Source organism: Pezoporus wallicus, unplaced genomic scaffold, assembly GCF_028554395.1.
Source record: "Pezoporus wallicus isolate ANWC-B61680 ecotype Strahan unplaced genomic scaffold, APGP_CSIRO_Pwel_v1 contig_7892, whole genome shotgun sequence".
NCBI lineage: Eukaryota > Metazoa > Chordata > Aves > Psittaciformes > Psittacidae > Pezoporus > Pezoporus wallicus.
This window is the reverse complement of record NW_026641897.1, coordinates 112,733-138,729: the sequence shown is the minus strand read 5'-3', so window position 1 is coordinate 138,729 and position 25,997 is coordinate 112,733. Positions and strand designations below refer to the sequence as shown.

Genomic DNA, 25,997 nt, shown 5'->3' with positions numbered 1-25,997 from the left:
GTAGCCTGACACTCTGTCACCTGCTTGAGGTAGGAAAACATCCTGACTTCAGTCCCAGCTGCAGTATTGCAGGGCTTTTAAATTCATTTCCTTGGTTTTCTAATGATGCACTTCCCAGTGGTCACCCAAGAACCATGTATCTAAGCATAGTTTCTTTGGGATTCAGGGTCAAGCCACATCTATTTTAGGTGATAACAGTCAAGTGCATGATACCTGGATCACCAGTATTTAATTGGGCAGCTCAAAAGGGCAAGGAAAAAGAGCAATATTATGACTGTGTAAGTCTCCTCCTGTTTCTGAACGTTAAAAATCACATGGCAGAAATCTCTCCTTTAATCACATCCCAGAATAGGGTGATTAGCTTAGAAACCATTAATTTTATATATAAGCATGACAGAATGTGAAACCTCTCTAGAAACAAATGGACAAGTATTTACGATCATTTTGTCAAAATGTCAATTTTGCTCAGTCGGTTTTTAAAGTCACTGAAGGTCACAGACATTTCGAAATAGGTAGGCATTTCTTCAGACTCAGTGCTGAAGACCAGGGGTTTGTAAAAAGCTATTTTAGGAAAACTGAAAAAAAAGTAAAGCAAGCAGATGCGTGTTTGTTACAGAGCCAAACTGGCATGTAACAGCTGTCGTCGCAATTGTCTCCATTATGAAATACTGTTTGTTCTGCAAAGCGCTGTATCTTTCCATGCAGTTTAAAAAGAAATGAAAGGCATAGCTTTACAGGTTGCTTTTTGAGTTAAGACTTCTGAGTAAGCGAAAATTTGTTTTCATGTAATGCCAACTTTCAGTATAGACACAAAGTGACCAGATTGTAACACAACTAGTATTTAGCTTCTCTCCCAAATCTAAGTTATTCTACTTTATGGCTGATACTTGTGTTTATTTCGGTGTATGTATACATATTTGACTGAGGCTATGTGGGTCCACATGTGTACCGGACTATAATCTTTTGTCTCCTCATTTTTTATGCCATCTTTTTAAACCTAAAACCAGAGCTCATTTATAAATGAAAGCTGAAGTGCCTTACTTCCCACGACTCCAGGAGCTGATGCTTTATGAGGAAGTGCTAACGTAGGCAGCAGCTGGGAGTGATTGTGCTGAATTAAGAATGGGTGAGGCTCAACAAGGGTGGCAGGAGAGCTGCTGCCCCGTTGGAAAGGTCATCTCACAGAATCACTAGGACTAGAAGGGACCTCTGGAGATCACCTCGTCCAACCCTTTGCCAAGGCAGGGGCACCCACAGCAGGTTACACAGGAATGTAATCCAGGTGGATTTTGAACGTCTCCAGATGGAGACCCCACGACCCCCCTGGGCAGCCTGTTCAGTGCTCTGCCACCCCCAGTGTAAAGAAGTTCTTCCTCATGTTGAGGTGAAACTTCCTGTGTTTTAGTTTATGGCCACTGCTCCTCATCCTGCCACTGGGAACCACTGAAAAGTCTGGCACCATAGTCGTGGCACCCGCCTCTGAGGTATTTACATGCATTATGAGATCCCCTCTCAGTCTCCTCGTCTCTCAGCTCTCACATGAGGGAGATGCTCCAGCGCCTGCCCTGCTGCCGCCCTGCTCCCTCGGCCCCCGTGCGGCCCGCGCAGATGGGGCGCGGCAACCCCCCCGCGCGCGGCACCTCACCCGGGAGGTACGGGCCCACACACACCGCGCGGCTGCGCATGCGCCCTGCCCCGACTCGGGTGAGGCAGGCTGAGAGCGGGCGGCGCGCGCGGATTGGCCCGCGCAGGTCAGGCGCTGTGGGCGGCGGTAAACACGGGCGGGTGACCGGCAGTAACCCCGGGCCGCGGTCCCTGTCGCTGGCCTGTGCAGTCAGGCGCTAGCGGGACGGCCACAGCAGGGATGGCGGCAGGTCCCTGCTGGCACTCGGGCAAGGGGCACAGCAAAACGCGGCCTCTCTGGACAGAAGCGCTTGTGGGCACACCCTGGGGGACGGGCTGGCACCCACACTCCTGCAGCTGCCCATGGCAGCCATGCACCAGAGTGCTGCCCACCAGGGCAGGGTGGCCGCCGAGCTCCCCAGGAGAGGAGTTCCCACTGCGGCAGGGCTAACCCTACTTGGCTAGGTGTTAAACAGATGTCACCCACCCCATCCCTCTGGCACACAGGGTTGCTGTGGTGCCAACGCTGCGCTCACCTGGGACTTCGTTCCCCCCCCCTCAGCCTCGGGACAGCTTTCCCCCTGCTTCCCAGGAGGTCCCACAGCCTTCCTGCTGCCCTGTTCCTTCTTGGAGGGTCAGCAGCAGTTGTTTCCTCACTGTGGTGGGAACGCATGGCTTGCTGCAGAGCTGGCACCTAGCCCTGCTGCTGGGCAGCTCCTTGTGGGACCACTGCCCTCCCTGGGGCACCCTTCTGGGTCCTGTTCCCGGGGTCCTGGCCTGGGTATGCAGGGCTCCACACAGCTGTGCTCACTGCATCCTGTCTCTGGGAAAGGGGTTGCAGATGGAAACTGGTGTCTCCCCCAGACACCACACTGGCATCTCCTGTGTGCTATGCATGGACTGAGAAGATGCAGCAAACCTTCTGCTTCACTGTTGACAGCTAGTAACCCAGGCCTGCAACCCTCCTTGAACTCCCTCAGCTGGGTCTGAACAAGTAGGCACTTGTTTGCTTGTCCTCTCCTACCAGCAGCACTGGCTGGTGTGTTAACCCTTCCCTCACCTTCCCTGGTGGGTGGGACACCTTCAGAGAAGCAAAGTTGGGGTGCATTGGAATTGCAACCCAAATTCATGGATTACATAGGCAACCGGGAATAATACTCATGTGTAAAGCACTCAGGCAATGAGCTGAAAATGCTGAGCTGGTACTGCTGAAGGGCTTGGTAGTATAGGAGAACATATTTTGGGCAGGGGATTTAATAATAGTGTTTAACAAAGAGGGAGAGGCTGAGATTGGAGTTCCACTCTCATGAAGTCCAGACTGAGGGATCATTAACTTTATTTTTAGACTTTGCTGAATAATCAGGAGGTTTGAAGATTTGCCTTCTGTGTTTCACTTGTTTTAGGAGAGGCTCTGTCGGCGTAGCTGGGATCAAAAGTGCACTGGATTATCCGAAGCAGCAGCTCTGTGTCACTTCCAGGGATGTACTTCTATGCCTCAGTGATGAGCCACAGCATTTCATTTGATTTTTTTCCAGAGCCCAGGGCAGTCAGACGTAACATTGCCTGGGCTGGTCACACACCTCCACCTAGGAGAACGTGGCTCCTGGAAGAGCCAACATCTTCCTCCCTAAGGTTTCTTCTCCCTCCCTTCTTCCCTCCCTCCCTCCTTTGCTGTCCCTCGTGCTCTGTTTTGCAGCACGCTGCTCTGGCCTTCCCATCCAAAGGGCTTTCCAGCAGCCACAGCTGGAAACAAAAGCATGGACCAGTTTTGCTGAGGAATTCGGCATGCCGGCTGCAAGGAACTGGCAACACCAGCAAACACAGGCTGGACAAGGGGTCTCCAGCTGCTGCAGGTGGTAGTAATCCTGCAGATGAGGCTGTCCCCTCTGCATGCTCCTGCATGGAGCAGGTCGGTGCCATGCAGTGATGGCCTTATTCTCCAGTATGATCGGATGTTCATTAGGTGGTCGGGTGGGGGAAGCAGGGAAGCTAACATTGCTAATGTGAGATTTGGTCCAGGAATTTCCCCCTTCCCTTTTCCTCCAGCTGCCTGAGGGGTTCGGTGAGCAGGGACGCTCGCTGCCGCAGGAGGAAAATTCCCCCTCATTGAGGTTAATGAACCCGCCTGGCGTGGTGGCGGCCGTGCCTGGCTGTGAGACAGGCTGCCGGTATTACGTGTTATGCTGCATGTATATCCATGAGCCGCAAGGCTCTGGCAAGAGGCACCGGCTGGAATTAACCTGCAGTAACCCCGCTGCGCAAGGGCAGCCTTTGCGGGGTGTGCCTGCCCGGGCTGCGCTGGAGTATGAAAGCCATTATAATCCGCTCATTCATGGCGCTTAAAGAGCCAGAGGAGTTTTTTGCTTGTTCTCCTAGAAGGGAGGATGGGTTGGAAACAGTAATGCACAGCGTAATCCATCCTGATGGGGCATCGTGTGCTTTACCGAGCCCAGCTCACAATGTCATCAGCACAACAAGTTTTAAAGTAACATTTTTATTATGAACAAATAAAATTTCAGATCAGCACAACCAGATACCTGTTTCCATATTAGTAGAAATTATTTCAAAAAGTTGTTTTTCTTTTCCAGTACACAAAACAGAGATACTACTATGCAGAAATCCCTACGCTGTGAAAAACCGTATCCTACTCACATTTCAACAGTGACAGAGCTTAGACAATGTGCAGATTCAACTTTCCAATCCTTCCCTGAACACCCAACACTTGGACATCTGCGCTTTACAATACCAGCGGGGCTGGGAATGGTTTTGGAAAACAAACCAGTCCATGCTTCTGCCAGCAGCGGTGTGCGTGTGGTATGTATGCCTCCCTCCTCTGTGCTCAGCCTCACTGCACTGCTGGGAGGCAGGGTGTAACCCCCTGCGACAGATAGGGAAACTGAGGCACCGAGAGCTTTTAACTGACTTTGTCCCAAGTCACGCAGTGAGTGGGCAGCTGAGCTGGGAACAAGTCCCAGGAGAACGGCTGCTCTAGCTACAAGGTCCCACTGCTGTCTTCTCTGCTTCCACCTCTTACAGACTCATTTAAGCTAAACATACAGACAACGCATCCAGGATACAAACATGCCACCAAAAATATATATATATATTTATAGGTGTATATATATATATATATATCTCAAAGTTCTACTTAAAGTGTTGTATCTGTTTCTTAATCTAACAAAAATTCTAACTCAAATACATTCAAAATCACCTGCACCCACAGTTCAATGTAGGCAATTAAATAATCAAGAAACCCCTCGAATGTTCATAATTCAGCAAAAAGAAAAAAAATTATGGCAAATAGCTGTCAATACTCCTATGTATATTAAAGAAAGATTTAAGGCACCCAGAGATATTTGCCAGTCTACTGTTAAACTGACTGCGCAAACACCAGGACTGTTTGGTTATACTCCTCAGCTTCCACCCTAATTCCAGATTATGGACCCAAATCAGTACTTGAAATTTCAAAGGAACCCTTGATATCAAACCCTGCTTCTCTGCTGAGAGGATGTGAAATACTGCAGCATGTCACAGCATGCTTCCCTACCGTGGGGTATGGCACACAACACCTTAAGGGCACCAGGAGCAAGGCAGTCATTCTCCTTACCTTCTCCCCTCCCCATACCCATTTCAAATTACTGGCAGAAGCAAATTCATCCTCTCTGGAGACTTCTATGAGTTCAGAGAGATGTAGGCTGTGGCCAAGCCAGCCTGCAATTACAGAGCTAACAGTGTTTTTCCTTTTTTAGAGGGCGTTTTCTTCTTTTTCAGTGGTAAGATACAATATTAGCCACAACCCCCTTTGCTTCAGCCAGTCTCCAGGCAGTCACAAGCCCCAGAGCAGTGAGGATGCTATCTTCTAACACTGGGAACTGAAGGGCTCCCTGCTCTATTCCTCCCTGATGTACCCTTGGCTGAACACCACATAGCTGCTAATGTCTCAAAACCTTGATAGGTCCCATTGCTGAGCAACAACAAGGCCATGGTGGTAGCGGGGGGAGAAACTGAGAGGAGAAAGACTTCTTTTCTGAGTAACAAGCGTGCTTTTGTTAAGGAGAACATCATAGGCTGTCCTAGCTCCTGGTGAGCTTCACAGCAGCAAGAGAAAGCAAAGGTGCAGACTCGCTCCTGTGAAGCATGCCTGTGTGGTACGTGTCAGAGCTGAGGTGAGGAAGTTGGCATCTGCTCTGTCTCTGCCCTCCATGGCCTGCCTGAATAAGGGAGATGCTGCAAACCCCAGTCCAGTATCACCTCATTCCAGCCACCTCTTGTGCTTTCCGCCAGCTCCATTTGATGCATTTAAGCAACAAAACCAATACTATTACTACAACTAATAATAATAATAAAAATTAATAGTAATGGGGAGAGTTAAGGGGGAAAAAAGAAGCACATTCAGCCCAGTGATGGGCTTAGGGGCCACAAGCCCAGAACCTAACCCACTGCCTGAACTCAACCTGTGGTCTCTGCAACTCACAGGAAACAACACACACAAGGGTTTTTTCCCCAGCACTCTCCAGCTTCGTGCCCACATCATATCAGTGATATAACTGACCTTTCTGCAGCCACCCTCGCTGCCTGTCTCGCCAGTGAAAGAGTGAGGTGGTGAGATGGCCCGCTGAGGGGGCTGAGAGGCAAGATAAGGGACTTAGGGAGGAGCAGGGAATGGCAAATGACCCCAGTGGACCCTGGGCAGGAAAGCCTGGAGCTGGCAGACACTGGCAGCAGTGTCTCACCTTGGAGGTCCTGACTCCCTTGAGCCCCCGTGCCGCCTGGCCCCATGTTGGTGCTTCTCAAGCACTTGTTTATCGACTGAGTGGAGCCCCTGATGATGGAGGGATGCTCTTGCAGATACTCTCCTCCCTATGCCTGCAGGTGCTCCCTTACGCTGTCCCTGCACTCAGCACAGGATGTGGATGTGCAGGGCAGACATGGACATCAGGACATCTGCCTGCCACCCAGCGGGGACCCTGTTTCTCCAGCACATAAAGCAGCTTAACTCAGCCATGGAGCTTTGGTTTACATCCTTTTCCCCTTATCTGTTTTGGCAAAGTCCTATTTGCCAGCAAAATTCTCAGTGGTGGTGGTGAACAAAACTACCCCAGCCTGGTGCCATCCTATGGCACCAGTGGCACACCCCTCCAACTATCCCCCTCATCACTGTGGCTCTGCCTTCAGTCCCTGGTGGCACAGGGTACATCAGGCAGTGCAGGGAGAGAGGCTGTGATGCCAGGGGGAGGAGGTAATAAGGCCACCAAGGCTCCCCCCTCCAGTGCCTACTGTGGCCACCACACATCCTGGCCACTGATGGACCTGGCTGGAGCTCTGAGAGATTCTGGGGGCTCTCGCCTCCCCAGCCAGACAGGCTGTGCAGAGGGATGAGAGGGAGAACACTTTGCAAGAGACATCTCTTTCCAATGGCAAGAGAAGTGAATGGGGCTACTTTTCCCAGGGAGAGTTTAGCCATGCCACATCTGTCAGCAGCCCCTGAGAAAGAAGGAGGGACAGAGGAAAGAATTTTGGGGGGAAGGTGGTGGGGAGGGGGCCACTGACTATGGCTCTTCAGCTGGCTGGTACAGGCTTCCTTTAACTCCATAGTATATAGCCGGCTGCAGTGGACCTCCCCCAGGCTGCTTCCAACCAGCTCCTATGCCAGGGAGAGACTAGGACGACATAAAGCAGTGGGAATTGGGGTAGAGGGGCTGGAGAGAAAGAACAGAAAGGAGAGGAGGGAAAGGGGTGGCCTTGTGTTATAAAAGGCAGAGTCCTAGATCTTAAGTGCATCGTGTAAAATACAGCATGGAAGGGGGGTTAAAACTCATTATCGTAAGCAAACTGGTAGCATTATTCAGTAGTCAGTAAACAGAACATTAAATCTTTGTCCAGCGTGTTCAGAGGGGTCAGGAAGGGAGAGAGGGAGAAAAAAGGAGGAAGGAGAGGTGTGGATGTGTGTGTGAAGGGAGCAGGAACTCAGCCACTCTTGTGACTCCCATCTCCAGTCCGCATTTTCCGAGCCAGGATGACCTCCTTGGAGACCTTCTTGCGATCGCTGGCCAGCCCCAAGAGGCACATGAGGTCAATGAAGGCTGTGGTTAAGTTGAAGCGCCAGCCAAACTCACTAGTGGAGTAGTCATAGGGGAAGGTGTGGTGGTAGTTGTGGAAGCCTTCTCCTGCAAAACACGACCAGGGAGAGGATGTTGCAGAGCTCTAGATTGATGGCCCCTTTAACTTGGCCCAAAGCACCACATTCCTGAAGCAGGCTCTGGATTGAGTCCAGGCTCTTCTCAGCCCCTCTCGCCTCTGCAATCTACCCCACCTCATTTGGGTGTGCTCCAGCATGCCCAGGCTAGCCCACATGAGGCAGTGACAGTCACAGAGGACCTATGGTGCTTTACTGAAAAATGAATATGTGGCGAGGAACTGAGAAAGGCCCTGGCTCACCGATTGCACCAAAACACCAGGGGAATTGTAACAGGTTTTCCTCTGCCACCATGAGAAACCTAGTAGTGGTTCAGCTACCAGCTAGACCTGCAGCAAGTCCCCAGCAAGCAAGCCTAATAAATACTTCTGCAAAACTTGGCAGCCCTAATGCCAAATCCAAAGGACATTTCCTGATGGGAATAATGCAGACAGACTTCTATTAAGTGATCTACCCATCAGCAACCATCTGCTCCAGATGCACAACACTGTATTCAGTGCTCCCTCACCCCTTCAGTGACATCGCCTGGACTCCTGCCCCTATTGTCCTGAGTCTCTGTAGTTCAAACCCCTCCCTGCTAAAAATCCAGGAGCAGATCCTTCAGAGGTGGAAATCAGTGCAGCCCCAGTGATATACAGTGATGCAAACCAACTTGGGATTTGGGCCTGGGCGAACAGATCAGGGCAAGTCCTGACTCTGGGGTATACTTTCCTAGGCCCCAAAATTTCAGAAAACACATGAGATGATCTGGCTTGTCTTATCCTCAAGTACCTCCAAAATCATCAGCTGCCCAGAGAACGTGTCCAAATGTGCATCTGCTGGTTTTCAAATTGACAAATCTAAGACAGATAAGCAGAGACTGCAACATGGGTTTTTTAGTCTGGTGAATGTGGCAGAGAGACCTTCAAGTAGGGTAGATAAAATATTGCTATGAGATAAGGAGGTGCTAAGTATAGCAGAGTCATTTCCAGCCTGGAAAGAGGTTGGTGGGAGCTGATAACCCCACTGCCCTTATGTACTCACTGGCCAGCCTGGGAAACACCCCCGGATGCAAAGGCTGAAGGGGAATGGTGCAGGGGAAAATAGGGACACCTGCTTTCATAGAACTTCACAGAAGCAGCTTCAGTCCCAAAGGGCAGTCCACACTCTACAGTATACCCACAGCAAAAGACATGGATGCTGAACATACCTAGAGCCCCCAGGCTGACCAGGGGGTTCTCCCGTGGGTTGATGTACTGATCATACGGCCGGTTGCCAAACATGTGGGCAGCACTGTTCACTAGCCAAGTGGCATTGAGCCCTAGGGTGTAGCGCAGGATGGCTGGAATGAAGAAGCTGATGGTGATGGATTCATCCCAGAAGTACCAGGGCACTAAGGTGGGCAACATGAAGCACAGCAACACCACCGAGGGCTTGTAGTATCTGGAAAGGAAGGGACCAGGAGGAAAGCGCTCAGTGGTGGCAGCAGGACAGCAAGGGCTGGTTCAGTCCTCCCTTTGGAGGATTTACACTCAGCTATACAGGGAAAATTGAGTGCAGAAATACCTCACTCCTAAGACCTGTACCTTTTGTCCTGGATGTGCAGAAGCCATGCCCGCAGACTCCCAAGTCTTATCACCAGTCAGGAAACTCAAAGTCAAGTCCTGTTCTCCCTGTCTCAGTCTCACATGTGCACAAAGCAATATCCCAATCACCATGAGTCCAGACACCAGCTGCTGCTTTTGGCCTCCTCTGCCATCAAACAGATGAGCATGTGGGGTCTCTCACACTAAAGGCATGGGAGCAGAGAAAGCTGAACCACTCTGATCACCCATGAGAAAAATCACAGGCACAAAAAGGAGGGAAGCCATAAACTTTGCGTGATGTGTGTGGGATTGAACTAGGGACCTCCCGAGGGTGATTACTATATGGATTCGGTTGCCTATCCCTGCAGCCCTAGTGACAGGACCACCTCCTCTGGGGATCATCTCCACTATAGACCCAGGGAATTAAGAGATACCCCATCCAAGAGGCACCAGCAAAGCAAGACTGTCATTCCCAGTTACTGCCTCTTTCATGTCCTCACTTTCAACCCCTCTTTCACCACACTGTTTCCAGAAGACTTGTGGGAGAGGGGCCAGAGTAATTTCCTGGAAGGCACACCACATCATCTCCAAAGATGGCCCGCAGGCACCTGCAGGTGGGCTGTGGGCCAGCCAAAGCAGCAGCTGGGCTGTGTGCGGAGAAGGCATGGAGGTGCTTTGTGGAGGGAAGCTCAGCCTGCTGCTGGCAAGATGCTAAAGGATAGGTGGGCAAGAAAGAGGTGTGGGATGGCTGGAGGCATCACTAGCTACTGAGTGCTTCCTGTAGGAGTGGCACAACTTATTTCTCACAGTTCATCCTGCTGCAAAGCCTTGGGCAGACTGAAGACTCGTATTTCTCACAACGCCCTTAATCCCCCCATGCTCCATCAAAAGTGCTTGTGGGGTCCCTGCTCCATCCCACAATGGCTCTGTGCTGAGGCTGAACCCACCACTCACCTCCGCTGGAACATGACCACTTTGTCAGCCTTTATGTCACTCAGATCCAGCTTCTGGCCCTTCTCTATGACATCTGGGTGCTTGCGCACCAGCAGCCAGCCGATGTGGGAGAAGAAGAAGCCCCGCATGGCATTGTGTGGGTCCGCATCTGTCTCGGAGAACTTGTGATGGACACGGTGGTCCCGGACCCACTCATAGATGTCATTCTGCAAGGCAACAGGAGTGGAGACTAAGGGCCAGGGCGGGAGAAGTTTCCTTCAAATTGATAAAAGGGCCTAAAACATTTAGACACCCAAATCCCACTGACCTGAAAAAATCATAGGATCATAGAATAGTTAGGGCTGGAAAGGACCTTAAGATCATCTAGTTCCAACCCCCCTTCCATGGCCAGGGACACCTCACACTAAACCATATCACCCAAGGCCTCACCCAACCTGGTCTTGAACACTGCCAGGGATGGAGCATTCACAACCTCTCTGGGCAACCTATTCCAGTGCCTCACCACCATAACAGGAAAGAATTTCCTCCTTATATCCAATCTAAACTTCTCTTGTTTAAGTTTTAACCCGTTACCCCTTGTATCAGTCATTTTAATCTTTCATTAGCATTTGGAGATTTTTGGCTTTTAAAACAAAGTTTGGGGATTCTTTGCTCAAACTCTTCAGTTTTCTCTGAAATCTGCTTCTTTTGTGGGCTGCCTTTTCATCTTTTCAATTGGCTAACCTAGAGCTTTGGTTTGCACATCCTCTACAGCATCACAGGCTCTGACTGGTCAGCCTGTTCCTCCACCCCTGCCAGTGGCCAGTCAGTGCCTCCTCCCTCACACATTCTTGTTGGTCACTTGTCCCCAACCCTACACAGTGCCAGCTGGGATTGATCAACCTGCCCCTTGCCTTCACCCTGACATTTTCTGTGGGTCAGCCTGCCTTGCTTTTCCTGGGATTGCCAAATCAGACCTGTTAAACTTGGGGCAATGATTTTGTTATTTTTTTATTCAATTGGAAATCAAAACAGTCTTAAAATTAAGACCCCTCTTCAGAAATAAAATAAATACACCATTTCAATGACAGTTGTCAAAAACATCCCCCTTCAGCCCCGTAACCATTCTGTTGAGCTGGAAAATCAATAGTTTGAAAAATGTCAAAGCTTCCATCATTTGTATTACGAAATGATTGCTTTGGCCAGTTTTAAGAGGAGATATTAATGAGCCTATGTTCATTCCTTTATACCAAGATTTTGGTGAAACAGAGATCCAAGCCCACCTCTATTGCCTGTATTACACAAATGGCTCCTTAATGTACTAAGTACATAGGACTTTTCCTCAAAACACTTTGAAGGTAGAGAAGTGGCATAATCATCCCTACTTCTTGCCTGTAAAGACCAAGAGACTTATCTGCACAGGAAGCCTGTAGCAGAGAAACAACTCTTCAAGTCCCTCTCAAGTGCTGTAACTGTTCCTTGTTAACCTGAGATAACATTATTTACCTGCAGGCCATGCAATAAGCCAGTGATAGATATGGGCCAGGATTCAACTGTCATTTGTTTCCAAATACTGGGAACAGCTGCCTTCCTTCCAGCCAAATCCTGAACACCTCAGAGTATCTGATCTATGCACTGCTGTTAGCTAGAGCATGGCCACTCAGCGTTCCCTCAGAAGAGGGTAGCTCAGCAGCCTTCCCTATCTAGTAAGAAGAAAAATACAACCAGTACCCATGTAGGAAATGTTTTACCTGTGCCCCAGGTTTCCCTTTCATATTCCAGACCCTGCACAGTGTCATGTAACATGAGAAAGCCCAGCATTTTATCTTTCTATAGCTCTTACTTTGGGACCACCTCTTGCTGCAACCCTGTCTGAACATCACAGCTTTCCTGGCAAGCAAAACCTAGGAGAATGCCTCCTTCCTTGGGAATTACCAGCTACAGGCTATAACCAGAAGAGCTTCTGCTGTGCTGCAGCTGCCTGTCTTGCAGGTGGAAGAGGTGACTAGGTGCACATTTCCCAAATTCTCTGAAATCAAAAGCCTCAGATCCCTGAACAGCCAACAGGCATTTTCTGGAGGACCTCAGATAAGGTAATCTTCTCTGGCCTTAAAAGTTACTGGTCTGGTCTCAGAGCTGCTCCCACTAACAGGAAGGCGATAAATTGAAAATAAACCTCCTCTGGATCTCATTGAAAGTAACTGTTTAGAAAAAAAAAATACACAGGGAACAGTCCTGAATTTTCAGTAAAACTTCGGATTAGTTCCTATTGAAGCTGAAATATTTGTCTGTCTCTCATCTTTGTCTACTCCGTCCACTACAGCAATAGCTCAGCAAATTCTTTCCCCCTCTGCCTTATAACCCTGTGAAAGAAAGATGGTCTTTGTACAGGACTAGCCAATGCAACCCATCCTGTTCTCTTGCTGAGTGCTGGACCAGATGCTGGAATCAGCACCTTGGTTGTTCCTCATGAAAGACTGGTTTGGTACTAACAGAATGGGAAAGTCAGTGGTGTTTTAGAAAGTTTTTCAAGGCTAAGAAAAAACCCAGACTCCATCCCCAGCCTGTTTTCATTAATGTCAATGAAGTGATATCCTCTATGGTTACACAGTGGGGAGAAACAAGATAATGTCTCTAAAATACTTGGTCTACTTGGGCTTTACCCTTCCCCCATACCTCAGCCGGAGAATTACTGAGGGGCACAGCACTGATGCTTTTCTCTTCCCCTTTTTCTAGCAGAAAGTGATGCACCCTGCCACCCTCCTGACTACTTCCTACAGACGAGCAAGCCTGTATGAAGTCCCTTCAAGCACAGTTGGAGGACAGAGTGCCATTACAGCTGCCTCCCAGCAGCAAACCCAAGAGGCCACCAGGATTTTTCTGTGCTGTGCCAATCTGGGTTTTCACTCTGACTTCTGAAAGGCCATCTCTTTTACAGTCCCAGTTTGTTTGCTGTGTGGACTGTGAAGTACTCTCTGAGTGGTTAGGCAATATCCTGAGGTGTTTATCAGCTGCCCACAGTCACTTGGGCCACTCTGAATAAGCTCAACCCTTCTCTCCTTGAAAAATCACTGACCCGGGGTGACTTTCTGGGAGCCAGTGGTGTGACTTACAACAGGGTTATTCATAACTATCACTCTTCTGAACCAGAGACGCGTCCCCCTAACTGCATAACCTCAGTAAGTCCTTGGTCTTTCTGCAACAGCAAATTCCACAGCCTGACTGCCTGGGCTGTGCAGATGTTTCCCCCCTTATCAGCCATGCAGCAAGAGGAGGGTGAGGTAACACTAGGAGAGCACTTCGCACTTAGCACATTCATGGGAACAGGAGCAAGCATAGGGAGACTACACCTGGAGGGAAGGGTACATTCCTGCTTTGGAGAGCTTTCCTAGCCCTGGTGTTGGCCGTCTTCTCCTCACCCAGTTCCTCTCAGAGTCAGCCTCTGATGGGACAAAGTGGAGACAATCTCTAGCACATATTAGATGGAAAAGACAGGTTGTTTCCTAACAAGAGGTAGTAGGAGGGAGGAATCTCTCCATCAGCTTGTGCCACGTATGAGACAGGGGTTCAGGGGAGCAAATCCTTCTGAGGAACAGAGGCATATGGAGGAGGTGCTTACCTGGAAGGCCATGGAGTTTACAATAGTCAGGAAGATCCGCAGGGGCAGCGTGGCTTTGTAGGACCGATGGCTCCAGAGGCGGTGAGATCCAGCTGTTATCCCAAGAGCACTCAGCAGGAAACACAGAAAAGCTGGAGAGGAAAAGAAAGTGGTACAACAGTTAGAGCAAGTCAGCCTGCAGCAGAGTTTCAGGCAGAGCAACACAAAGGCAGGCCTTGCCCCAAAGCTATATAAGCAAGAGAGGAACCCATGGAGAGCAGAGATCAGGGCAATGAAAATCAATGTGAGAGTACACAAGCTACAACAGGCTTCATAAGCAACATGTAAAAAATCACTTCAGTTCTTGAACTCTGACAAGGGAGGAGGCTCTCCTCCACAAGACTTGTCACAAGGGTTGGTTCTTCAGCATAGTGCCATCTGTCATGATGTAGGATTATCAAGATTGTATAAAGTGACTGCTTCCGTATAGCCCTGTGGTAACAGCTCTGCAGACCACCTCAGAACAGCTTCTCCCTTCCCTCCCACCCTGAATAATAACCTTTCTCACCACTCCTCACTAAATCTCATTTGCATTCTTTTCACCTCGTGGTGGTAGATGATCTTACAGTTCTTTGGGGGGATGACTCAAGCCCAGGGGTAGGCTTCTCTTCTGCTCTCTTTCTAAGCAGAAGCTGGCTAGAAGATTGGCTAGAAGATCTAACCTACCATCCCACTGAAGCCTGGGCTTCACCTTCAGCTACACCAGCCACTTAAAATCTGCCTAAAGGCTCCCATTCCAGGGTCTTTTTGCCGCCCCCCCCCCATCTGCTCAGCTCCAGCACCATGTATGTAAGGCCAACAATTCACTGTGAGAGCAGACACGGGCATTGCAAGTCATGCCCATTGCAGAAGCAGATGTGGCTGGGCTTCGAGGCTGCTCCATGTGTTCCTTCACCACACAGGTCAGAAGGTATGCCTTCTGACAGCTAGTAAAAAGCCACATCCCTTTCCCTCTGGATCATGTGTTTCTGTCTACCCTGGGCTGTGTGTTCCCACATGTCCTTGTGAGACCTCTGGAATATAACCTGGGTCCCAGCATCCTGTCCTAGAGCTAAAATGGAGAAAAGACACTTATAAGGTCATAGTAGCATTGCACTAGGACACTGGGAATAAGAAGAAAATTGTATCTGAAAATTAACTCTTTCTCTAAGAAGCTTCTAGGTCAGGAAATCTGGCGGAATGATGGAGGGCATTCAACAGTTGTTTTGCCCTGCAAGCTCAGACACTGAGAGGGACATCTGTGCATAGGTCAGCTGATCCATCTTAAGTCTCCTGGGGTAAAGGATGCCTTCTTATCAGTCCCTTAGGGAAAAACTCTTCCCTTTGTGTAAAATTTGCAGATTTCAGCCAATTGGATCAATCATGAAAACAGCTCCTTATTCTTACACATAAACCCATGGAGAGGAATTGCTGGAATGCTTGACAATACTATTCAGTCCAGCCAAATGGCTCTAATCGAGCTTATCTTGAACCCAGAAAAATAGATACTCTGCCAGAAACTTGTCTGAAATCAGAGACCTGAGACATGCACAAGGCACTGTTACCCTGTTCTTTCATTCAAAATAATCCAGGCTTTATTTCTATCATCCTCTGCTCTCTCTTCCTCCTGTCACCTCCTTTTAATTCCAAACCTCATCTCTTATCTGCTAAAAGCCTGTCTTGGCTGATTTAACATCCTGTTCTGGCCCCATAAACTTCCATGAACCCTCCTCACTCCCATCCCACTGTGTAACAGTGATGTTCTCTCTCTGCTGGTCTGACTGTGATTTCCCTTCTTCATCTTCTCCTGTGGCTCTCTCACCTGCTGCCAAATGCAGCGCAGGCCTCAGACCAGCATACTTCTGCCTCGTGTCTCCCAGCACCTCTGTGGTCCCTTGGAGGGGCCAAGCAGTCACTGCTTATAGCTGATTTATAAGGACATGAAGAGGGGTGAAAATGCATGCAAATGAAGCGGGATCTGGCCTTTGCAATAAACAACAGAGCTGAGCAAAGCTCAAAAAGCTATCCAAGCCTGGAAGGGGTGAAGGCAGGGATGCTGGAGCAGGTCTCCCTTTTGTCTCCTCTTAATGACAGGAAAGTACTTATGCTGAACCCCTTGAAGCTCCATGATGTGGACTTGAAAGTTATGAACTAGCTCATGACCAGCTGTTTGTCTTAGATTTTAAATCCCATTTTAAACCAGTCACTATCCCCACAGGTTCATACAGAAAAGCAAACCTTGAAAAAACACTTAACATATGACTCCAATTTGCAGAACTTCTCTGGTCTAAGACACTACAATAACAACGAAACCCACTCCTGGATGTTTCAGGCACTTCCTACTAGCAGCAGAAGTGTGACTCACCACCATTCTTCCTCGATCATAAACAGCTATACCCTGCAAACCACATTTCATAGCACCTCTGGGCAACTTTATACCTACTGTGCACACCTCAGTAGCTGAGGTAGATTTCCAAGGGTGACAAGCAGTTTACAGCAGAGCTGAGAGTGGGAGCCAGGAGTCTGGATTTAAACTCCAACCTCTACAGACTCTATGAAAAACACCATACAGGGAGTCCAGGATAAACAACAGCAGCTTGCATTGGATGTGTGGTGCAGCTTGCTAGGGAAAGAGCCCAGATTTCCACTGTGGGGCAAGTAGGCATGTGTTAATGGTGCACTGGGGACAGAAATGAACTGTGCAATCTTTCATGGTCTTCAATAGCACAAGAACATAAATGCCAGGTTGAGTGAATACAGGCCCTATCTATAGCCCTCAGTTCAGGCTTCCCTCTCTGGTGAATCCTCACACACTGACTGGGAATTTTTTGGTGAAAGAGGCCTCCAGGAAGATGCCTCTGGCTGAGGACTGTGGTATTTAAGCTTTGCAGGTGGAAACTCATCTGTATCTCGTTTATACAGGTAATTTGCCTGTAGATATCCCCTTCAGGAGAAGATGATACCGGCAACAAAGACATATCAGCAAGCACAAGGAATAACAAAAGAGTCGTGGTGGGGACACCAACAGACCCAGAAACCAGTAAAACCAGTACTTGCTTTTGGGTAGCCTTACCTGAAAGCCTTTGTTAAAAATTTGGGAAAGTACCCCCTGCTTTTGGGTGCCCTGGCATAGAACAGTAATGTTCTTCATCCAAAGCCCATGAGCCTCAGCAGCTTGTTGACTTCTCTTGGAGCTGCATTGCAGGCCACTGCAATGGTCACAACTCTCCAGTTATAATCCTGTGCTGCCTTGCCTCTTGCCCATATGCAGCAGTTGCAGTTTATCTAAGAACCAGACACTTTCTGTGTGAAAGGAGCTGATTCTCAGTCTATGCTTATGTGGCATCCAGCCCCACAGAACCCTAAAGCCTACTTGAGGACTATTAGCTCCGTCAGCCACGCCTAAGAATTGTTGTGACAGTAAGTCTGGTGGAAAACAGATGAATACAGCTCCCTAATGATTCAGAGTGCTATCCCTGCAAACAGGTACAATAATGATCATTGCATAGCCAGGGAATCAGCATCTGTCACAGGGAAGAAGAAAAATTCGTTTAAGATCATCCAGTAAGAATGAAATTGGAAAGAGTAGAGAAGGTGAAATAAAGTAGCACAGATTCTCACAGCTGCCCTGTGATGCTGCTCCAAACTGAAGGACTTAGGGACTCCATCAGCTGAGGCTTCAAAGACATCTTCCACACCATGTTTTGAAGTATCCAAGATCCAAAAGATTGTCAACTCACCGGTGATGTTTCCAATGACACATTTAACTGGGATACAAAGAATTATGACCACTGGCAGAAATATGCACTCAGTGTTTCAAAAATTACACCCAAAATATTCCCGGTTCAGTCCTGTCTGTATGACTCACTATCCTTTACCTCTTTAGGGCCCAGATTCAGACCTCAAGCTATGAGGGGAAGCCAGGAATGTGCTAAAGGTATTGTCACCTACAGTTAACACCATGGATGTTTACATGAAGAGGTGTCCCTGCTCCAGCAGGTGTCCTTGGGCTTCTTGCTCAGTGCAAGGGAAAACCACAGCTTTAGATTGTTCCCTCCATGCCTCCTAGTCACTGCTACCCAGGTAAGTCCTGCTAATCTCAGAAGAAGGATACCAAGAGCAAGGAAACATGTGCAGGCAGCATAAGGGGAACAGTGTTTAGAGGAAGCAATAGGAGCTTCTGTTGCTAAAACCTAACTTCCCCTGCACGCTTGAGGAGAAGCACACCATCCGCTAGTTAAGCCTGGAGAGGACACTAAGTGGGGAGGTGTTGCCAACACAGTCTTGATGGAATGTAACAAAAACCTTCTGTAAATGATTTGCTGGACACATCCAGGGTGGTGAGATTTTTGGACTGTCAGATTTGCCTATATTATCCATCAAGATTCTCTTGGGACCAAAGAGGATGCAGCAACAAAAAATGGTATCAACTCAAGCTTCTGGCACTGCTGACACTGAAGGGGGATGAGGTGTTGTCATTCACACATGAGCACTATGTCAGGAGGAACTGTCACTGTTTTATAGACACTGTTGGCCAGGCCAACAGGGGTTAAGACAAATATTGTCAGTCTGCTGCACCAGAGGGCCAGGAAGACAATCTACAAATTGTGTTTCCAGGGAGGGTCAAAGCAGTTAGAGAAGAAACTGTCTATCCCCTTTGCATCCTGTCCTTCTAGACTCAGTCTCTGTGCTGTTTGGCAAATGATGTGAAACCTGCCTGTGATCCCTGAAAAGACTGAGCAAGATTTCGTCAAGTGCAGTGGAGAAAACAGTAAATAGAAAGGGAGCTGGATAAAAAGCCAGTGCTGGAAGGGCTTGGAGAGCTCTCATTATGGCAAGCTCTCACCTGATCAACAGCCCCAGCTTGTTCTGGGAAGCTCTGTACCAGAAAGAGATCAGGGGATACAATGCACACAGCAATGCTGAACAGCAAACAATGATGAAGGCAAGGCTGGAGAGCTTGAAAGACAAAGAGGAATTAGCACACAGTGAAATGAAAACAAAAGAGGACACAGTCACCAATATAACTGGTTTCAGAGGGACAGGAACATCAAGGAGACAGTGGCCTGGATGAAGAGGGTATAACCAGGGGACTGCTCCTTATAATATAATATAGAAGGCAGATAGTCAGCTACCAGGCATCACAGCTGCCTGTAGCAGCACAGCAGAGAACATCTGGGGCCATATTAATTTTATGTTATATGTACATAGCATAAGGAAGAAATTATCTGAAAAACAAACAAAGAAACAAGCAAAAACCCCAGCAGCTCCAGAACTACCACTGAGAGAGCTGCTCTGCCCTAAGCCCAAGCTGTATTGCCGGGAGCAGTGTAAGTCTTTGCTGCTCTATCCTTGTATGTAAAATGGGAACCAAAGTCTTCTCCTTGCTACCAGTGGGTGCTGGGGAAATAACAGCAAGTCGCTGCAATGACAGCCACAAATGCCTTGTATATGCTAAAGAAAAGTATGAAGAGGGAAAAGGGCAGTGCATGAAGGAGCTGGAAGTCTTGCTGAGGTGCCAGACCTGTGGAGGATCAGTGTCTGAGCTCTCATCTGGAGGAGAATGGAGGAGCACTGGAGAGGAGAATGGACTGTTGGGGAAAGCTCTCTTTTGGCTGCATGGAAGATAGTTCTTTTCTAGAACAGGTGCCAGTGATGCATAACAGGGAGCTCTGTGGAGCTACTCCAGCTTTGGTAGGGCAGGGTGGATCTTCGGCCAGTCCAGAACAGTGCAGTCCCCCCGAATTCCACGTCCATCTACCATTCCCAGAGCATCTGTGACTCCAGAAGCCACCAAGGAGTCTTGTAGTGCATCACAGCGGCAGGAGAGCAACTGGCACTTCATAGAATCAGAATGGCTTGGGTGGGAAAGGACCTTAAACATCATCTAGTTCCAACCCCCCCTGGCATAGGCAGGGACACCTTCCACTAGACCAGGCTGCTCAAAGCCTCATCCAGCCTGGCACATCAGAGTTGACTGAAGGAAGAGAGCAGGAAGGACTGGCATCAGGTAGAAAGCAAGGCAGATTCCCACAAAATGCCATGGGATGCCATACAGACATCTTGAACAAGCACATAGTTGTAAAGACTGCCTCAGAGACCATTTTGGGGTGAGTGGGGTTTACCAGAATGCAAAGCAGCACTAACCTTCTGAATCAAGATACTCAAGACTACTTGAGTATCTCAGGGGAGCTCAGTGAGAAGGGCTGGATGGATTTGGAAATCATAGTGCATCTCAGCAGCTTGAAATGAAACCAGTAAACCAAACTCACCTTGCCCCAGTGCCCTGAAGGTTGACTGCCTAGCCTCCAGCTGCGATCCCAGGCATGGGACTCACAGCAGGACTGAGAGCCCTGGAATGCTCCTCCAAGGTCACGCTGAGGCTGTATGCTCTGCCCAGCGCTACCACGCTGAAGAAAAGTGCAGCCTGTCAGGTTTTCACACAGGAAAGGCCCAGCAAAGTCTTCTTTCTTAATGTGCCCCCCAGAAAAAGGCCATGCTGGCTACACAGGGAACACATTGGTGCCTCTGCTTTTGCCTCTGACCAAGTCCAGGGACCTCCAATGATGCTCATCCCCTCTGCCTGTGAGAGCCTGAGATGGTCCAGGAGAAGAGTCAGTCTGGCTGTGCAATGGAGCCATCTCGTTCCCAGTCCCACTGTGATGCTTATTGCTCACAGCCATCGGGAGGACACACTGACAGTGTGACAGACCCTGTGGATTGCTCCAGGGCCTGTGCACAGCTGGCCTGACCAGGGTGCTGCTCCCAGCTGAGTACTCTGCAGGAGCACCACTGACAGCAAAAGCCATGCCAGCAGGTCTCAAATTAAACTGTCGCTATTCATTTCAGGATGTTCTGTTTCACAGGAAGGCAGGGGCTGGACACAAAGTCTCGACCTCCCCACTGGGAGCTGTTTGGCTTTGACTCCTCCAGAGGTCCACACAAAGGCTGGTGGAAAGTGAAGCTCCCCTGCAGCTTGGGACCCGCGCCCAGCTGCCTTTCAGACACTCAAAGAGGAGTTTTGGTTCCTGCCCAGGGCAAGGTCTCTGAGAAGGGAGAGCTTCGCCTAGCTACCTTCTGCTGGGTTGTGCTTTCCACTGGAATTCGCTGCCTGGAGAGCTGCTTATTTATATTTTGAAAGTTGTCAGGCTTAGTTCCGAGGTTATGGGGGCTAATCTGTGCTTTTGTAGGAATGACAAAAGACCTGAGCTTCACACTTAATTCTTGACTTTTATCTCCAGCACAACTGTATTTTGTCTCTCCTCATACACATGTGGAGGCTGTGTGGATCTACCTTCCCTTGGTAAGGACAGGAATGGCTCTTATCTTTGGGCAGCAGCCTCATGCCAAATCATGCTCTGTACCTCACCTCCCCAGTCACCCCTTAAAGTGCTGTTGCTAGCATCTTTCTTCCTAACTTTCTGGGACTGTCACAGTACTCCATCAAACATTTTCTGTGCTTCCTCCCACAAGTGGCTACTTCTAAGCCTAATGCCTGTGAATCAAGTTTGTTCTTTAAGCAGCCAAGCAGTCCCCCGCCAAATCCTCCCCTCTCATGCATGACCTTACTAGAAACATTATCAAGCCCTCCCACAAGCTGCTACAAAGCTGGCTGAGCAGCTTCTTCTAAGAGAACTCCACTTCCTCCTTTTTTCTCCCTGAGTCTGTGGGTCTGGAGGAGAAAACAAAATGCCACCCAACAGATTTGGGGTTTGCAGATGGCAATAAACAAATGGAGGAATGTGCTTACCCCATGCCAATGTCTGGATCTTTGCAGAAGGTATCAGTGTCAATGCGAATAGGCCCCCTAAATGGAGAAGGCTCATGAGGATGATATTCCTCCAGACGTATCGCATGGGAGGCTTGGGGCCCTCTTTCTCCCGGTAGGTCTCATCAAAGATATCATCTATCATGCCCCGGTCTCCTGCCAAGTCCTCATGATTGAGTACATTCTTCTCCATGACAGCATCCCCATTCTTGGTCACCCGGGAGGTGACAGTGCCGACAGTGGTGGTGCTGGAACCGGAGGAGAACTCCTTGGAGAGGCAGCAGTGGACATTTTCAAGAAAGAAAAGAAACAAAACAAGAAGTTTGTGGTTACCAATGCAGGGAATAGAAACACGAGCCTGTAGGCTTGGCAGTTCCAAAACTCGCAGCCTGCAGTTTACCTGGCAGGCTCCATTCTTTCAGCTTAGCCCTTGGCACCAGGAAGAGCCTACTCTACTCCCATGGAGTCATGGCCTGAAAGGGAGCCTGGTCTTTCCAGAGAGAGGAGGTGAATGGTGACCAGGGTACAGAAAGTAAAGAAAAGGACTTGAAAGCCAGGTTTTTTTTTTCCCCAGTGGCTTTGGTGAGATCATTTGCAGGCCTCACCTTCCAGGCTGGGATGTGGCAAGACCAACATGCTTGGAAATCAATGGATGGAAGCAGTCAATCGATGTACTTCCAGTTAGATCTACAGCTTCTATCCCACGCCTACTGCTAAGCCTCTTATCCCTGTCCCGCTTTCCACCCACAGGCAAACTGAGGCAAGGGAAGACAATCCTCTGAGCCAAGGCCACCAGCATGCAGAGAGGAAGTTTTAAGCAGCAAGTTGGCTCAGCCTGGCTCCTGGCTCTGACCGATAACTGTGACACCATTCCCTCCACACATGGTTGTTTGCCCTGGCGGAGGGACAGCCTGCCCAATCAGGCATGCATGACAAAAGGAGCAGGCAGGACTGACCCTAATGAGACATGTCACTGAACCCTGAATAACGGATTTCCATTTCCATCATGACAGCCGCGTGCTTACTGGTGCTCACAGCCCTTTGTCAGGCCTGAGCCCAAGCGTTGGATGGAGCTCAACCCCAGGGGTACCAAGCATGTGGGATGCAAGCGGTGGGAGGGCATGCTGTCCCCATCCTATGACCTACCAGGAACCTGGAAAGGACACATCCCTCTGGCCTGCACTGCTGCCTCCATGTGCAAAGGGGCACTAAAAGTCAGACAGCAGGAATGTGAGAGCTGAGGCCACAGGAGAGAGCATGGCCAAGCAGGAAAGCTCCTTTCCCAATAGAAACATCTCCTGAACTAACAGTAGATTGCCGTGTAGGCACCCAGGAGTCACAAGAGACCACCGACCTGCCATGGCCTAGTTACTTGAGGGAGGCATTAAAATCAGGCCAGGCAGCTTACGTGGCCACCCCAACTCCTCCCTTTCCCAAGGGTAGAAACTAGAAGGCTACAGACATACCTTCCTACAGGGAGGAGCTAGCAAAGCTGAAAGATTCCCCAGGCTTGGGAAGTAAAATGATCTCTACAGAGAGAGATCTCTTAAGTTTTTCCTTCTGGAATCAAAGGCTAGAAAGGAAAAAACCTGGACACAAAGTATCCTGCTGCTTTCACTGAACCCAGGCAGCTGTGGAGCTTGGGCCCGGCAACTCTGCATGCAGGCTACAGGCTGTCTCTGCCTGCTTTCCTACTTAATGTTTTGAGGATATGATACTCTGAGTTGGTGGAGAATTTAGAGGCAACACACCCCCCAAGCCCCCACCAAAAGAGCCATGAGAAATTGCTTCTAATCCAGAGATTAGGCAAGGAAAAGTCCTGTCCATTCCAAAGTGTCAGATATTCTCATCTGGCATTTTGGAAGGAAGGCACTATTTTCTTCCTTGGCTGGAAGACAATCTACCAAAAAGACCTAAGACTTGTCTATGCAGGAAAAATTCCCAACAGAGATCTGGTGGTATAATTAGATGGGTAACACTCCGCATATGGACATGCTGCTTCCAGAGTAAGAATGTGGGCTTGGAGTTGCATTTTTGTCCTCCGCGATAGCTTATGTCACTGTCAAAGTTACATAGGGGCAGTGGGAGGGGGAGGGAGAGTGCAAAGAAAACAGCAGAGAGGGAAAAAAAGGCTTCTTCCAGAGTCATAGTAGCCACACGAGGAATTTTACCAGCACACCCATGCTGCTGGAATACACTGAACTGGTGTAAACTGGTGAACTGGTCATTTCTCACATATACACTACTCTTAAATCAAATAGGCTATGAACACAGCTCCACCGTTACAGACTTGGTGGGGGAGAGAATGGGGGGAAGAGGGAGAGTGGGCAGCTATTTAGCTGGAGACCAATGAAGTGAGGGGGTAATGAAAGAGGATTTTGACCCCTTTATGGCCATGGTGGCTTCTGCATCTCCTACCAAGGAAAATGGAATGGGGATTGATCTGGGGTCTAGGGCTGAGAGGGGGAGGAAGCCAGCTAAATCATTCTCATGAGCTCTCCCTGATTTCTGAGTGACTTCACAGCTCTCATCTGCAGAGCAGATGTGTTCCCCCACCTCCACCACCCCTCCCCAGCACTGAACACACCATAGGTGATCCTGGCACCTAGCCATCTTATACAACCAACTGCAGCTCAAAGGCTCTGACACTGGGCTCAGTCCAGGGGCCCCGGGGCACTGAATCTCTGGTCCAGTATATTTGAATATGCCCAACGTGACCCAGGGACAGGATTCTTTACAGCCTCCAGGATATGCCCCAAAATACATGCCAAGACTATGAAACTTGGGCTGAGCACACTGCCTTTGGCATCCATTTTAGGTGGGAAGAGGAGTAAAATTATTCATATCACAGCATCCCTGAAAGGTCAGGCCACCTGCACAAAAGGGCCGGGAGAGATCCCGCATGCTGGCAACAGGCAAGAGAGCAAGGTTGTGCTTTACCTCCACTCTTCCGGATAAAAGGGGGAAAGATGAGAAGGCGAGCACAGGAATACCAGGAATCAAGCCCCTGCCTCCCCTTGGGCAAAGAGTGGCTGCCAGGAGGGGCAAAAATAAGAACTCTGAAGATCAAACAGCTCTGTGTATCTTCCTGGTGCTGGCTTGTTATTCAGACCTTCTTAAGCCAAAAATGGGCAGTCTCCCTATTGTATGCTTGGTTGGCTCAGGCAATGAAGACACAGTCATTCATTTCATCTGGGCAGCTGCCTGCTTTCACCTTGCGCCTGACCTAAGAACGCTCCCTGCTGCAACATTTGGCTTGAAAACACTGCAAGTTAAAGCCCTTTCGTATAAAAAACTAAAATAAAATAAAATTAAAAAGATGCAACCCGGAGTATGAGTGTTACCGAAACCCCTAGTACCTCTTGGCACAAAAGGCTTTCCTGAACAGCCCCTGCCAGCACGCTTAGATGGATGTTTTCAGGATAAAACTGTATTTTATGCTCAGTCTCTCCGAGGGCACAGGCTCCGGGGAGCTAATCTCAGAGGCGGGTATCCCCGCTTCATTCACGTCTCCCCATAAGGCTCGGGTGATGTCTTCAGCTAGCACCGAATGACTTCACCTCATGACTGAGAAGCGGCACGAAGGGGACACACGCACACACATATGTGTGCATACGTGTGAGCGCACGCAACACGCGTGGATGGCCAGACCTTTTTTCCCCCAAGACAGCAGCAGCGCAGCGCTGCCGGAGCCTGCGGAAATGGAGGAAGCAGCGAGGGGAAGACAAAGCCCCCGGTCCCGCCGGCAGCCCCCCGCTTACCTCCTCCTGCAGCAAGTGAGCAGGCATGCGGCCGTTCTGTCCCTGCTCCTCAGCGGCGGTACGCGGGCGCGCAGGTCCCCGACGGTGGCGACGGGAGGAGGCTGCTTGTTGTCGGCCCCTCGCCCGGCGAGCTGTGCGGCTCGGGGAGGCGGGCGCGGAGGTATTTAAGCGGGGCTGCTCGCTTGGCGGCTCGTGGGGTTGGACTCTCCTCGCCCCGGCCTCCCGCTGACCCTCTGCCCGAGGCTGGGATGAGCAGGGTCAGCGCGGCGGGCGGCGAGCGGGCCCGGGAGGGGAGGGCGGGGCGGGCCGGGAGGCGGGAGGAAGGATGCTGAGGAAGAGGAGGATGACGCGGGCCAGGCTCTCGCATGATGCCTGCTGCTTTTTTTTTTTTTATGTTGCTTTTTTTTTCCCTTTTTTTTTCTCCCTCTCTCCAGCCGATTGGCTGCGGGAAATTTGGTGCCACCTCAGCCTGCCCTCGCCATTGGCTGCCCGCAATCTGCTGTTCGCTCCCCGC

General features: G+C 49.5%; 1 protein-coding gene across 1 annotated transcript; it reads right to left on the bottom strand.

Annotated features, from left to right (window-relative positions):
- Nucleotides 1–4,101: 4,101 nt before the first annotated feature.
- Nucleotides 4,102–25,755, bottom strand: SCD (stearoyl-CoA desaturase). Its single transcript, XM_057425741.1, has 6 exons — nt 25,484–25,755; nt 21,705–21,990; nt 13,937–14,067; nt 10,339–10,544; nt 9,009–9,241; nt 4,102–7,790 (listed from the first exon to the last, which is right to left on the bottom strand). The coding sequence occupies exons 1-6, from the start codon at nt 25,508–25,510 to the stop codon at nt 7,591–7,593; spliced, it is 1,083 nt and encodes a 360-aa protein (XP_057281724.1). The 5' UTR covers nt 25,511–25,755; the 3' UTR covers nt 4,102–7,590.
- Nucleotides 25,756–25,997: the final 242 nt, after the last annotated feature.